General features: G+C 48.1%; 2 protein-coding genes across 7 annotated transcripts in view; one reads left to right on the top strand and one right to left on the bottom strand.

Annotated features, from left to right (window-relative positions):
• The first annotated feature begins 71 nt into the window (after positions 1–71).
• CCDC17 (coiled-coil domain containing 17) lies at positions 72–5,039 on the top strand. 2 transcript variants are annotated; one of them, XM_036858717.1, is made up of 13 exons: positions 72–589; positions 674–748; positions 850–1,072; positions 1,161–1,323; positions 1,544–1,627; positions 1,717–1,835; positions 2,083–2,199; positions 2,426–2,571; positions 2,675–2,772; positions 2,928–3,131; positions 3,302–3,512; positions 3,580–3,690; positions 3,992–5,039. In XM_036858717.1, exons 1-13 carry the CDS (start codon positions 416–418, stop codon positions 4,127–4,129), a joined length of 1,863 nt encoding a protein of 620 aa, XP_036714612.1. In that variant the 5' UTR covers positions 72–415; the 3' UTR covers positions 4,130–5,039. The 2 variants fall into 2 exon arrangements, with proteins under 2 accessions (XP_036714612.1, XP_036714619.1); XM_036858724.1 differs by lacking the exon at positions 2,083–2,199.
• A 121-nt stretch (positions 5,040–5,160) lies between these two features.
• LOC118898362 (nuclear autoantigenic sperm protein) overlaps positions 5,161–12,069 on the bottom strand; it is a 35,891-nt gene continuing 28,982 nt past the window's right edge. For 4 of the 5 annotated variants that reach the window (XM_036858704.1, XM_036858671.1, XM_036858689.1 and 1 more), the window contains 9 exons: positions 9,982–10,061; positions 9,485–9,570; positions 9,298–9,371; positions 8,267–8,455; positions 7,982–8,148; positions 7,532–7,588; positions 7,366–7,443; positions 6,559–6,687; positions 5,161–6,057 (listed from right to left, as the gene is read on the bottom strand). In XM_036858704.1, coding sequence (XP_036714599.1) covers positions 5,977–6,057; positions 6,559–6,687; positions 7,366–7,443; positions 7,532–7,588; positions 7,982–8,148; positions 8,267–8,455; positions 9,298–9,371; positions 9,485–9,570; positions 9,982–10,061 — 941 coding nt within the window. In that variant the 3' untranslated portion in view covers positions 5,161–5,976. The remainder of the gene's footprint in view (positions 6,058–6,558; positions 6,688–7,365; positions 7,444–7,531; positions 7,589–7,981; positions 8,149–8,266; positions 8,456–9,297; positions 9,372–9,484; positions 9,571–9,981; positions 10,062–12,069) is intronic. The other variant, XM_036858680.1, reaches the window with a different exon arrangement.

The raw sequence follows: 12,069 nt of genomic DNA, 5'->3' as shown, positions 1-12,069 counted from the left end.
GACACCTCCCTGCCAGAGGCTATTAAATAACCAAGACGGAGTATGTGATATGGGCTCAGCTAGTTTAGGGAGGCAGCTGTTTGCTCCCCTTTATTAATATAGGCAAGAAAACCAAGGTGTGGTGTTAGAGACTTGCCCATACTCATGCAATGAGGTGGAACAGATTTCATGACATCTTTTTCAAGCCAGGGGCTCCTCCCTAAGGTGACCAAGCCTTCCCGCTCACTCTCCAGACCTGCCCAGACCTGAGGTTGTTGCCCAGGGAGCTTTAGCTCCTCCCCAAACATAAACTTGACCCGGTAAACCTGGCCTTTCCTCTCTGCCTTTGGCTGTTTCATCCTCCTTTCCCTTTCCTCTGCCCCTCTGTCCTGTCTTCTGCAGGTCTTGGCTGGTATCAGGAAAGGAGTCCCATCCCATGGCCTCCCACTCCAGGGAACCAGGGCTCCTGCCCTGTGGGTCCTGTGACATGGTTTTCCGTTCCTGGGCCCTGCTGGCCACCCACACTCAGCGCTTCTGCATTGGCCGTCAGCCCCGGGAGCTGACAGTTGGAGAACAGCCCCCAATAGCCACTGAACCACGGGTACCCAGGGTAAGGGCCTCCTCCATGGCCATGAGAGGGTACTGAAGTGATTGCAACTCTCAGAGGATTCCTCACCCCACACCCTGTACCCAGGTTGTGCCACAAGAACACCAGGGCCTCCCAGACCAGGAGGCCAGCAAATCGGCTCTGAAGAGGCTAACAGATGAGGTACACCTGGATTTCCCCACTGAGCATCCCCCCCAAACCTATAGATCACGTGTGGGTCAGATTACCCCAACATAGAGATTGCGGGTTACTGTTATCTCCAGGTGCAGCGGCTGCGGCTGTATCTGCAGGAAATGCGACCCAGCATAACAGAGGTCCCCAGCGGGTCACAGGGGCCCTGGAGGCGGTCAGAGGCACCGACTCAGGGTCCCAACTACGAGGCTGCTGGGAGTCCCGGCGAGCGGCTGCGGGCGCTGCACCGGACTCGCGCAAGGCGCTTGGCAGAGACCAAGGCACAGAGCTGTGCCCTCGAGCGATGCAGCGAGGGTAAGGGAAAAGAGGGGGACAAGGGCCCACCCTCCCCCTTGGCTTGAGGTCGCCCGACCCGTTCTGATTTGATCTCTTACCCCCTCAGAACTGAGCCGGCACCTCCAAGGTTTGGCTTGGACCCGGGACGGGAAATCACGCATATTCAGCCTGGAGCGGGAGCTCCGAGAACTCCGGGCAGAGGCCGGGCGAACGCGGGGTGCTCTAGAGGAGTTAGGGGCGCACGTTCAGCAGCTACAGGCCAACCCCGGGTGAGGCCGACGAGCCGGATCCCAGGAGTTCCGAGTCACCGGCTGGCGGGGGGGCGGGGCCGGAGCGGGGGGGCGGGGCCTGGCCCGGCTGGACGCGCGAGGTATGCGCCCGGTCGCGGCTGGAAGGCCGCACGAGTGAGGTCGGGAAGGGGCGGCGCTGCCGGAGGCCCTGGGTCTAGGTTCTTGATTCCGCCCCCGCGCCGGCCGTCCTCCACCCCAGGACCCGGCTGAACGCCTTAAGAGAGGCAGAACTCTGTGGTCCAGTGCTACAGGCAAACCCAGGGACTCTGGCTGCGGAGATCGGGTAAGATCCGAGCCCCGAGGTGGGCACGGGGCAAAGCGCTGATCGATCCGGGAAAAACGCTTCTGCCTTCTTGTCCCCCTACTCCCTAGGGCCCTGCGTGAGGCCTACATTCGAGGCGGGGGCCGGGACACCGGCGTTCTGGGCTGGATATGGCAGTTACAAGTGGAGGCGTCAGCTCTGGAGCTTCGGCGGTCGCGGACCCGCAGGGGTGAACATGAGGGGGCCAGCCAGGAGGGCCTTAGCCCTGGGGAGAGAAAAGGGCGATGAGGGAGGACGTCTTTGGCTTGGGAACCACTTGAGCAAAAACCCGAGGTAGAACACCTGTCTTTGCGGGGGTGCCTGGACTGTTAGCCGACAAGTCCAGCCTTGTCCAGAGAGTCCTAAGGCTGGAGAGCTGCTCAGAGCAGCTGGTCACCAGTTGTCACAGGTGACAGGTCAAACTTGTTCAATCGCAGGAAGACAGGCAGGTGCCGCATTCAAGGAGCTTCTAGCAGTGGAGGCTGAAAATCGGCGCCTGGAGGCAGAAATCCTGGCTTTGCAGACGCAGAGGGGTGCAGGCCGGGTGCCCTGGGGTCAGTGAGCACCCAATTCCACCCCGCCTAGCCCTCCCCAGCAGGCCAGGCTCAGAGGAAGGGGTTAGAGGCACCATGCACGGGGAATAAGACCTGTGTCTGAGCCCCATCAGTCCGTGTCCATGCCGATCTCCAGGTGTCTGTTTGGCTCTTGGGGGAGGGGTACCTCAGCCCAGTTACTTGCCGCGTCCTGCTCAAGGGCGCCCTACTCTTCCCCTGCACCTAGGGCACGAGGAGCCGAGACTTGTGGTCAATCCCAGCCCATGCCTGAGGAGGGAAGATCCCCCAAGGCTCCCGCCTCCAGTGGCTCCCCCGCTGCCGCCGCTTCCACACTCCACAGGCATCCTATTCTTGGGTGGCGCTGAAAAGGCTGTGAGGACCCAGGGGTTGGGACAGGGGCAGTTCTGCTCTGTGTGGTTGGGGGAGCATAGAACACCTAGGAGGCTTTCTGGAGGAATTGACTCTTCCCCTGCAGTCGCAGCTTTCTGGAACCATGACCAGGAACCTGGGCCTGGATCCACACTTCCTCCTGCCCACAACTGACGTTCTAGGCCCTGCACCCTACGACCCTGGGTGAGGCCTGCTCCCTCCTTTGACATCCTCTGTGACTTGGTCACCACTGCTGGTTAAGGAGACCCACTAGGGCCAGCTAGGGTGGGGGGACTGGCTGGGGTTTGGGAGGGTGAGAGGACTTGGGTGTGTGTGCACTTAAGGCCTGTGTTTCCTAGGGCTGGCCTTGTCATTTTCTATGACTTCCTGCGGGGCCTTGAGGCTTCTTGGATTTGGGTGCAACTAATGACTGGCTTGGCCCGAGATGGACAGGATACAGGAGGGACCACAGCGTTGCCCCCAGCCCTTTGCTTGCCCCCACCTCCAGCTCCTGGGCCCATGGGCAACTGTGCCATCCTTGCCAGCAGGCAGCCTATACCCAGGTCAGTAGGTGGGGATTTATGATGTTGGTGCTTTTTGCCGCAATTGAGGCTTGTCCCTCATTCTGCTACATTTTCTCATCTGTATACAGGGCCACTGGCCCTGAGGGCCAAGTCCTAGGAAGGGAGCAGAGCCACTTCTGGCTCCTGACACCTGTTTTTGGTTGCTCTAGACTACCACCCTCACCATCAGTATCCTTGGTCTGTGAGCTGCAGGCCTGGCAGGGGCTGGCATGGGCTAAGGCACCACAGCCAAAAGCCTGGGCCTCACTGGTGCTATTTGACCGGGATCAGAGGGTGCTAAGTGGTCGTTGGCGTCTCCCACTCCGGACCCTTCCTCTGGACCCCAGCCTTAGCCTTGGGCAGCTGAATGGGATTCCCCAGGTGAGTGTGGAGGATGGGGACTGGGTCCTCCACAGTACAGATGCAGTACCATTTCACCTCTTCCCAGGTAGGTCAGGCCGAGCTCTTTCTGCGGCTGGTGAATGCAAGAGATGCAGATGTCCAGACACTGGCAGAGATCAATCCAGCAAGTGCCCACGAGTACCAGTACCCACCTCTGGTAAGGGCCCAACTATAGCTGGGGACCTCACAGGTGTGGCTGATGTGGTTAATAACCAGCATTTGTTGACCGCTATGTATGTGCCAACCCACTACTAAATGTTTTCTGTGGATTAACTCATGTGACCCTCACATATCCTATTAGGTATGTACTACTGTGTAAACAAATAAGAAAATCAGAGCACAAGGTTAACTTGGTTCACAGTAAGCAGTTGACTCTAAAGTGGTCTGATGCCAGAACCTGTGCTGTTAACCTCTACATAAACCTTTTGCTAAAGATCTACCTTCTCCTTGTTCCACAGGTGCCCAACTCATCTTCACTGGAGGCCAGCTCCCTGGCCCCAACAGCTGGCTTTGTTGACCCCCCTCCTCCTGAAGAACCCCACCAGCGGCAGAGTCAAGCACAAAGAGGAGGGTTTGGGCCCTCAGCAACAGCTTGACCCACCCCCACTGGCTTTCTGAGTCCAGAAGAATGGGCGTATGAGTAGCTTCACAGGCACAGGACTGGGGCCTAGACTGAGGCCTGTTCTCCCATCTGCAGCTTTACTACTCCGTGTTCTGACAGAGGGTCTGGAAGGAAATACAGATGTGAACACATAACGTGAGCTCCAATCACAGCTCTACAACCTTCCACAAGTACTTGGCCTTTCTTATCCTTTTGTAAAAAAGACTGATGTGAGGATTAAACAGGTATGTCAGGTATTTACAGTATTGCCTGGCATATAAGAAAATTCTCTGAAAGGTGACTTCGAGACAGTCTTTCATCCAGCTAAAGGAACTTGATGAACTCATTCCTGTTTTTTTTGCTAAAGCATCTTACCGCCCACTTCTTTATCCAAATCCAAGCTTCTTCAGGACATCGTCCAGGAAGCCTTCCAGGTTCTCAAGCTCACCATGAAACAGGGAGCTCCTGTAGCCGTATATACTTACAGAAAGACAACCCAGTCATGTTCCTCCCAAGTTGCCGGCAGCGGGGATGGTCACAAGTGAAACCTGAATTGTTATATTGGGCGTGGCCCCAGACCCCAGTGTCAGCCAAAGGTCAAAGGCCTGGTAGTCAAGAGCTCCCTCCACCTCCAACATTGGATATTCAAACCGCAGGTTCTAACCTGCTGTCTGTACAGTGCAGCAAAGTAGCCCTGTGAATGCTGGAATTACTAAACCCCTTAGGTAGTAGAGGGCAGGCACTGTTTGGAATTCAGATCCAAATACTGCCTGGTGTATAGCAATTCCTTAAAGGTCAGGTCAGAGGCAGCCGAGTCACGGGTCTCACACTAGCCCTGCACCCTGGACATCAGTGAGGGCCCAATGGGATGGCTTTAGTAACAGTGCCCTAAGCACCAGCACCCTTTCGCTGGGCAGCCAGAATTGCTGAGTCATTATCCACCTTTCAACCCCACATCCCACTGAAACGCTCCAGGCAGCCCAGGATCCCACTCTAAGATCTTTAAACACAAGTCCAGAGACCAAGAGCTTTTTAGCATCTTTATTTAAGAAGTCAAAACTGTGGACAAGTAACAATTCCAACTGTTGATATTTTGTTATAACAAATATAACTCAACCAGCCAGTTCTCCCCACAGATTCTTTCTTCCAACCACGTCCAGAGTGTCCATCAGTCAATCACTCCTTTAGTCACTTTCAAACCAGAAAGCTCAATTTTCTACAATTAGCACACCAGTTTCCTCAAGGATCACTCCCCGCTCCCCAGCCCCAAGTTTTCTTCAGTTCTTTTTTCCAGGACAGGATTATGGCCCCAGTTGGAGACAGGTGGATAAGACAGGTGCCACCTAAGGCCTGGCTTAGAAGCTGTTATCAGTTCACAGTCAAAGTCCATCAAACAGTATCAGCACCAAAGAGCAAGATCTTCACCATGTCTTTTATAGCCCCTGTCCAGGGAGAGCACCATTCAAAGTTCGCAAGACAGCTGGGTTCAGAGTATTTATGATGGAAAAAATATAGCACCATTGGAAGATAAGGGCCTACAGCCACACTTGATTTCATCACCTCCACATTAGACAGACAGGAATCTGGTTTAGAACTTCCAACACAGAGATCGGCACAGAGGAGGAAACAAAAACCCACAAAAACCTTTGGCCACCATATAAAACCCGGAGTGCTCCAAGGCACACATTTAGCCAATATTTAAGGGGGAAAAAAAAAATCATCAAAGCCTCAACCTTTGCTTACAATCTTTATTGAAGTTATACAAAAAGAATCCCCCAAAAGTGAAAAAATACATTATATACAAAAACACTTTCCATTGGGAGGAAGGCTCTGCTCCCTCTCTTAACATGCAGTGCTTTCAACTGTAGCTCCAGCCTCCACTGTCCCCTCCACTGCTGCCTGGCTTTCAGCCTGATTCTCAGCCTGAAAGATAAACAGGGAGCCTGGGCATAAGTGACCCTACTTTAAGCCATTCTTTCTTACACAACTGAGCAGGCCTCAGTCAGAGGAAATAAACACAGGTCCCTTAAATTTTGCTTCGCTCTCTACACTAAAAGGGCAATGACCACAAGATATAAGGCCATTTCCTAAATTCTCTGTAACAGGGCTGACAGAGCCAGTGTTCGTTCATATGTTAGAAAGAGGAGCAAAAAAAGACTGAATGGTCTTGCCAATTAAGTGTCTTCTCATACATTCATTAGAGTGGGACCAGTGGTATGTATATAGGTTCCATTTGTCAATGAGACGCCCTATATTTTGTAACCAAACTGTTTCCTGTATGACCTCATTGTTTTTATGAGGGTTGCACTCAAGTAATCCAAACAGGCTCAAGTTGGGGAACATGCACTTAGCAGGACTTGTTTCCCCAGGCCCTGACAACAAGGGGAAATGAGGCAAGTGTCCAAACCCTGCTTAACTGCCCACCTCCTCCTCCATGTTTTCCGAAACTTCAGTTCCACTGGAGACAGCATCCCCACTGCCTCCATTCACCTCCGGCTCTTGTTTGGCTTTCTTTGCATCATCTTTCCGGGGGCTCTCTTCCTCTGGTTTTCTCTAAAGATATAATTAATTGTGAAGGCTTCACAAGTGTGCTTAATGTTTTCAAAAGGACAACTGTAAAACAATTCCTTAACGCCCCCCTCTTCCCTATGGTGCAAAGATCCCAACACCAGGATTCACAGCTCTAAGGGTCTCCCTAGCCACAACCTGTCCTCTGCAGAAATAGATTGGTCTGCCCAAACATACCAAGTCAGCCTCTCTAATGGAAGAGTGGGGTGGGGATGAGGAATAGATCTGAACAGTAACTAACCACAAATTTGAATTCCTACATTTGAGTCAGGAAACAAAGCAAGAGTTCAGGCTCTTCCACAAGAGAAAAAAATTACTGCAACAGGCAGAAGGCAGACTCACACAAGTTTAAGTATCAAGAGATCTGCTGCTGAATGAGTACTGTAAACCTGCCAGCTTCCCAAGATGGGCTGATCTGACCAGTCCTCCTCATCACCTTTCCTGATAGCCCTTGGGCTAAAAACCAGGAAAGTTTTGCTAGAAGACATATTCACTCAAGACCGATCTTCATTCAAATCCTCGCCCGTTTTTGCAAAACGAATGTCTTATTGCACCTAGTATGAGGGGTGTTTATAGAAAAGGTAGTCCTCATGTGTCATTGGAGGGAAAAAAAAATGCAGAGTGAGAAGAAGACAGAAAAGAAATGACCACATATAGATTTACCTTCTTTCTGACAAGGTGAGAAATATCAGTCACACAATTTGATGAGGAAGCACCATCTGCTGGCTTTCTACAGGTGATCTGGCAATAAGAAACCTTTGTTAGCAATGTACTCCTAGACAAACACTGAGGTCTAATATTAAGTGACAAAAACCACCTGAATACCCACCATGGAGACTGAAGAGCCTCCTCCACTAGGAGTGAAACCTGAAGTAGAGCTCTCCACCTGTTTGAGAGATGACAAATCCAAGTGGGTCCCAGGATAGAGCCCACCAGGTCACCCACCTACAAGCAACTGTTTAAGACCTCAAATACTAGTGGCCACCATATAGTAGCAACATCACTCACCTCCTCTACTCATACCCGTGGTCACACATAGTAAGTAGCTGAGACAGAATTCAAACCCACACAGTCTGGCTCCAGAGCATATAGTCTTAAGCATTTTTACTATTTGAGAGAAACAGTATATGAGTTCTCACATTCCCTCTGACCTCCAACTCCCTGGAAACCAAGTCATAAGTAAAATTCCTAAGCAAATGGCACGCTAATACCATGATAAAGGGCCTTCAACAATATCGAATATACTATTATCAAAACTTTAAAAGGAAACCAAACGAACCAGAGTTGCTTTCAGAGCCAATTCAGCTACATTCCCACTACGCTGGGACTCCTTTGCATCTTCTATCTTCTCTCTAATTTCAGGTAGCAGCTCCTTCAGCTCCTCAATTTCTTTCTCATATTCAATAGGTGATCCTTCGGCCTCCTTCATATGCTCATTAAGTACAGCTAGGAAGAACAGGCTGAAGTGATCAGTAATAGATAACACAAAAGAAGCCTTTTTTTTTTTAAACTGTCAATACTGGATCCATCAAAATCACTGTGGAAACAGCTGATGCTTACTCACCCATTCTCTTCTCAATGACTTCAATAGATTTGCTGAACTGTGCCACTGCTTCATCATACTGAGAGTTGTACCCATAGGCCAAGCCCAGCTGGTAGTGGGTCTCTGCAAGGAGCCGATCATGGGCTTCCAGGTACTGCTCCTGCAGGTTTAGGCAAGCCTGGAACTCCTCCACAGCTTGAATGTAATTCTCTAACGAAGAGAAAAACAGCAAGCAAATGGACATTTAATATATAGTACTTCTAAAATTTCAGACCATGCTGCAGGAATGTGCTCCCATCTTATATTTCATTTTTCTTTGTAGCATCTCCAGGACCCTTGACTAAAAACCATCAAAATGACTTTTAAAAACCTACTGAGGTGCTTCCCTGGTGGCGCAGTGGTTAAGAATCTGCCTGCCAATGCAGGGGACACGGGTTTGAGCCCTGGTCCGGGAAGATCCTACATGCCATGGAGCAACTAAGCCCGTGCGCCACAACTACTGAGCCCACGCTCTAGAGCCTGTGAGCCACAACTACTGAAGCCCGCGTGCCTAGAGCCCTTCTCCGCAACAAGAGAAGCCACCGCAATGAGAAGCCCGCGCACCGCAACGAAGGGTGGCCCCCGCTCACCCCAACTAGAAAAAGCCGCGCACAGCAAGAAAGACCCAACACAGCCATAAATTTAAAAAAAAAAAAAAAAAAAAAACCCTACTGAGAAGGACTTCCCTGGCGGTCCAGTGGTTAGAACTCTGCACTCCCAATGCAGGGGGCACGGGTTCAATCCCTGGCTGGGGAACTAAGATCCCACATGCTGCACAATACAGCCAAAAAGAAAAAAAAACCAACCCTATTGAGAGACTTTCAGTTAGAGTACCATTTAAAAGACTGTTCGTTGTTCTAGGACCCATAGAGAACCCAAAAAACCTACTGTCCTTTTAAAGCTAATTGCCCACAATTTATGATCAATTGAGCTGGATTTTAAGGAATTAGAGGAAGATTAAGGCAGGGGCAAGGGATGTGTTAGAGAAGAGAGTAAAATGGAAAATGTATTACCAGATTCAACACTAACTTCTCCTAGTTTAAGATGTGCCTGTGCAGCATAAAGCTGAGCTTCTTTCGTGTCTTGCCTAAAAGAAGGAAAGATGGTCAGAAACCTTAATAGCATCTGTCGACCCCTAACTGCTTTCTGTTTTCAACCACCAAGCTCCCAACCTAAGCCTAGAAGCACCAAGAGTTTTACCTTTTAAAAATGATCTTTGCTAAATCCAGCATATCCCAGGCAAGCTCTAGGTTCCCAATCTCCTCTTCTTCATTTTCTTGAAGAGACTGAAGTATATCCAAATCATTAGTATTAGGCAGAAGTACAAGACAGGCATCATTTGATTACAAATCTAAATGTATAATTTAGTATAGCTTGGGGGCGTGGGATGGGGAGAGACTGACATAGGATTCAAAGTTCGTATTTTTCTCCCTAAACCTACAGAATGGACCCCTACAAAGTCTACCCCATATCACCTTATGTCAGTGACAGTTAGCAGTGATATGCTGGGTCATGTCCTAACTGACAGGAACCCCTGGGTTCAAATGGATCTGTCTATTCCCAGCATGAATAAAGGGTCCCCAATCCCTAACCAAGAAACAGCTACCTATAAAGCTACCTATAATAATCATGCCTACACTAGTAAACCAAAGTACCACAATAAGAAAGTAGACAATGATACTGAACAAATAATTCACCTTGTTTTCAAGAATTGAATCATTTGGTGTTTCTTCAGCCTTGTCATTTTCTTTATCCTCCTCTTCTGAGCCCTCGGTTTCTGCAAGTAAAAATTCTTCAGTATTGAGAATACTAAGGATCTGACAAGTCAGAAATTCCAATAAACATCTGTCAAAATAACCTATATTCTGAGGTAGGACAGGCCAGATACTAAGCCAAATCAGTTAACATCTGAACTGGATATAAATAATAAAAGCCAGTGGTTAACAGTCTAATTCAAGTCTAATCCAGACTTAGATTGTATAATCTTATAGTGTCTATGGTTCAGAGCTTCAGTGATCAACAGGCTGTGTTTCTCTTCTAAAAGTCAACCTGGACCGTTCAGATCAAAACAGATTAGCTGACTTTTATTCATGGGCTTAGAAGCTCCCATCTACTCAACCAGAATCAGTTGGAGGCCTCAGCCAGTATTCCTGGGGTCTTTAAGCCAATTGTCAGTTAATACTAATAAGGCCAAGAAAATACCAAAAGTTAAATTACTCCAGTCCATTCAAAGCAAGAATACTCAAGAGACTAGCTTTCCCACAACAGAACTGTGGAGGGAAAAGCATAGCCCTTACCAACTCTCACCAATGAGCATGCCACACACTCCAGCCAGCTCTAGCACGTACAGAATTTGAGTGAGCAGTACCATGTTAAAATTTCCAGCCATATCAACACCATATTTCACCATATTAACAAACACTCACAAGTTAACTGCCTGTTAAGGACAGGCTGCTGATAAATAGCTCTACACATCACTTAAGGTTCAAAATGTCAAGTGATTAACAAGTGAACCTTTGGGGGGTTCACAATTCATGAAATGCATATAATGTGCCTATCTCTGCCATCTTTCATTAAGCATTTAACACCAGCAGAAAAACTCAAATATTGTCTCCTAACTAAAAACTAGGCCTTAGAGCCATGAAGTCAGGTTAAAGGACTTTTATCTAACAATACTGCTTCAGGATGGGAATAGGCACAGAAAAGTCCTATAAGGACAAACTAAAGCCCTCTAAGAACCAGTTAAAGTTACAAGCTAATTACAGTTAACCTCTACAGCAAACAAATCCGTTTTATCAAGTGCCTCCCTTTTCTCCTGTTGACTATGTAATTTGGTGCTTCTGAAATATAAATAAGTACCCACACCACCATACACCATTATCTTTCCATGCCCAAATTTCGAAGTGGTGTACTTAGTTCCCTGATGTTAGACTAGATGGGTGGTTTTACTGATTCTGACAATGAAGCCCATCCTCCACCAGAATATATGACAGGTGAAGCAGATCTTTGTATTTCTCACAATACTAAAAAAACCAAACGCCTTACCTTCCCAATTTGTAGGAAAATTTGACAAAATGTTGTTATTCTATATTCTTCTTATTTATCTGGTATCTGTTCCACTCATACCAAAATGCTAAAAGTTGACATCTAATTTGGCATAAAATATCTAGTTATTTGGAGTTTTACATCAAATTTTTAAATTAAAATTCTTATGATGGTCTGAGAAAAATATAGGTTTCTCTTGAGGAATCTGCACTACCTTCATGGAATGGTGGAGAGGGAGCTAGGTTAATGAGAAAGCCATTACTTTAAAATAACACTTTCCAACCTGGTAACCTGTACCCACATATTACTAGGAATGCAATGAAGGCCTCAGTAAAGAGATCTGTTAAAATATTTTCTAAGCTTCTTTGAAAATGGAGTCTTTTTTGTGGTATGCCATCCTTCAGAGAAAGGGAAACAATGTTTTATAACATACCATTTCTCTGATCTTGTAGCATCTTCAAAACAGTATGGGCAGAGAGTTGTGCAAACCAGAAGAATGACTCTCAAAGGCCAAGTAAAGGCAATCTGCTGATTCTCTGGTTATTCTACCATTCCCAAAGGATAGTCAGGAAACACTACAAATTGACCGGTACAGTCTATCTGAGCATGGCCAAGCTTTATGCCTACAACATTAAAATTTTGTTCACTTACCAATCATATCTAGGGTGACAATTAGAAAAGAATAGGCTTATTATCTTTTTTTTTTTTTTTTAGGGATATAGAGAGCCCAAGAGATGGCA

Source organism: Balaenoptera musculus, chromosome 1 (assembly GCF_009873245.2).
Source record: "Balaenoptera musculus isolate JJ_BM4_2016_0621 chromosome 1, mBalMus1.pri.v3, whole genome shotgun sequence".
Classification (NCBI taxonomy): Eukaryota; Metazoa; Chordata; class Mammalia; order Artiodactyla; family Balaenopteridae; genus Balaenoptera; species Balaenoptera musculus.
This window is presented reverse-complemented; position numbering and strand designations above follow the sequence as displayed.

Excerpts from the sequence above, each read along its gene's own strand:
- CCDC17 (XM_036858717.1), top strand. The coding sequence starts at position 416 with ATGGCCTCCCACTCCAGGGAACCAGGGCTCCTGCCCTGTGGGTCCTGT. Across the intron at positions 1,073-1,160 it reads CCTCGAGCGATGCAGCGAGG|AACTGAGCCGGCACCTCCAA; the intron begins GTAAGGGAAAAG and ends TTACCCCCTCAG. Across the intron at positions 3,132-3,301 it reads AGCAGGCAGCCTATACCCAG|ACTACCACCCTCACCATCAG; the intron begins GTCAGTAGGTGG and ends TGGTTGCTCTAG.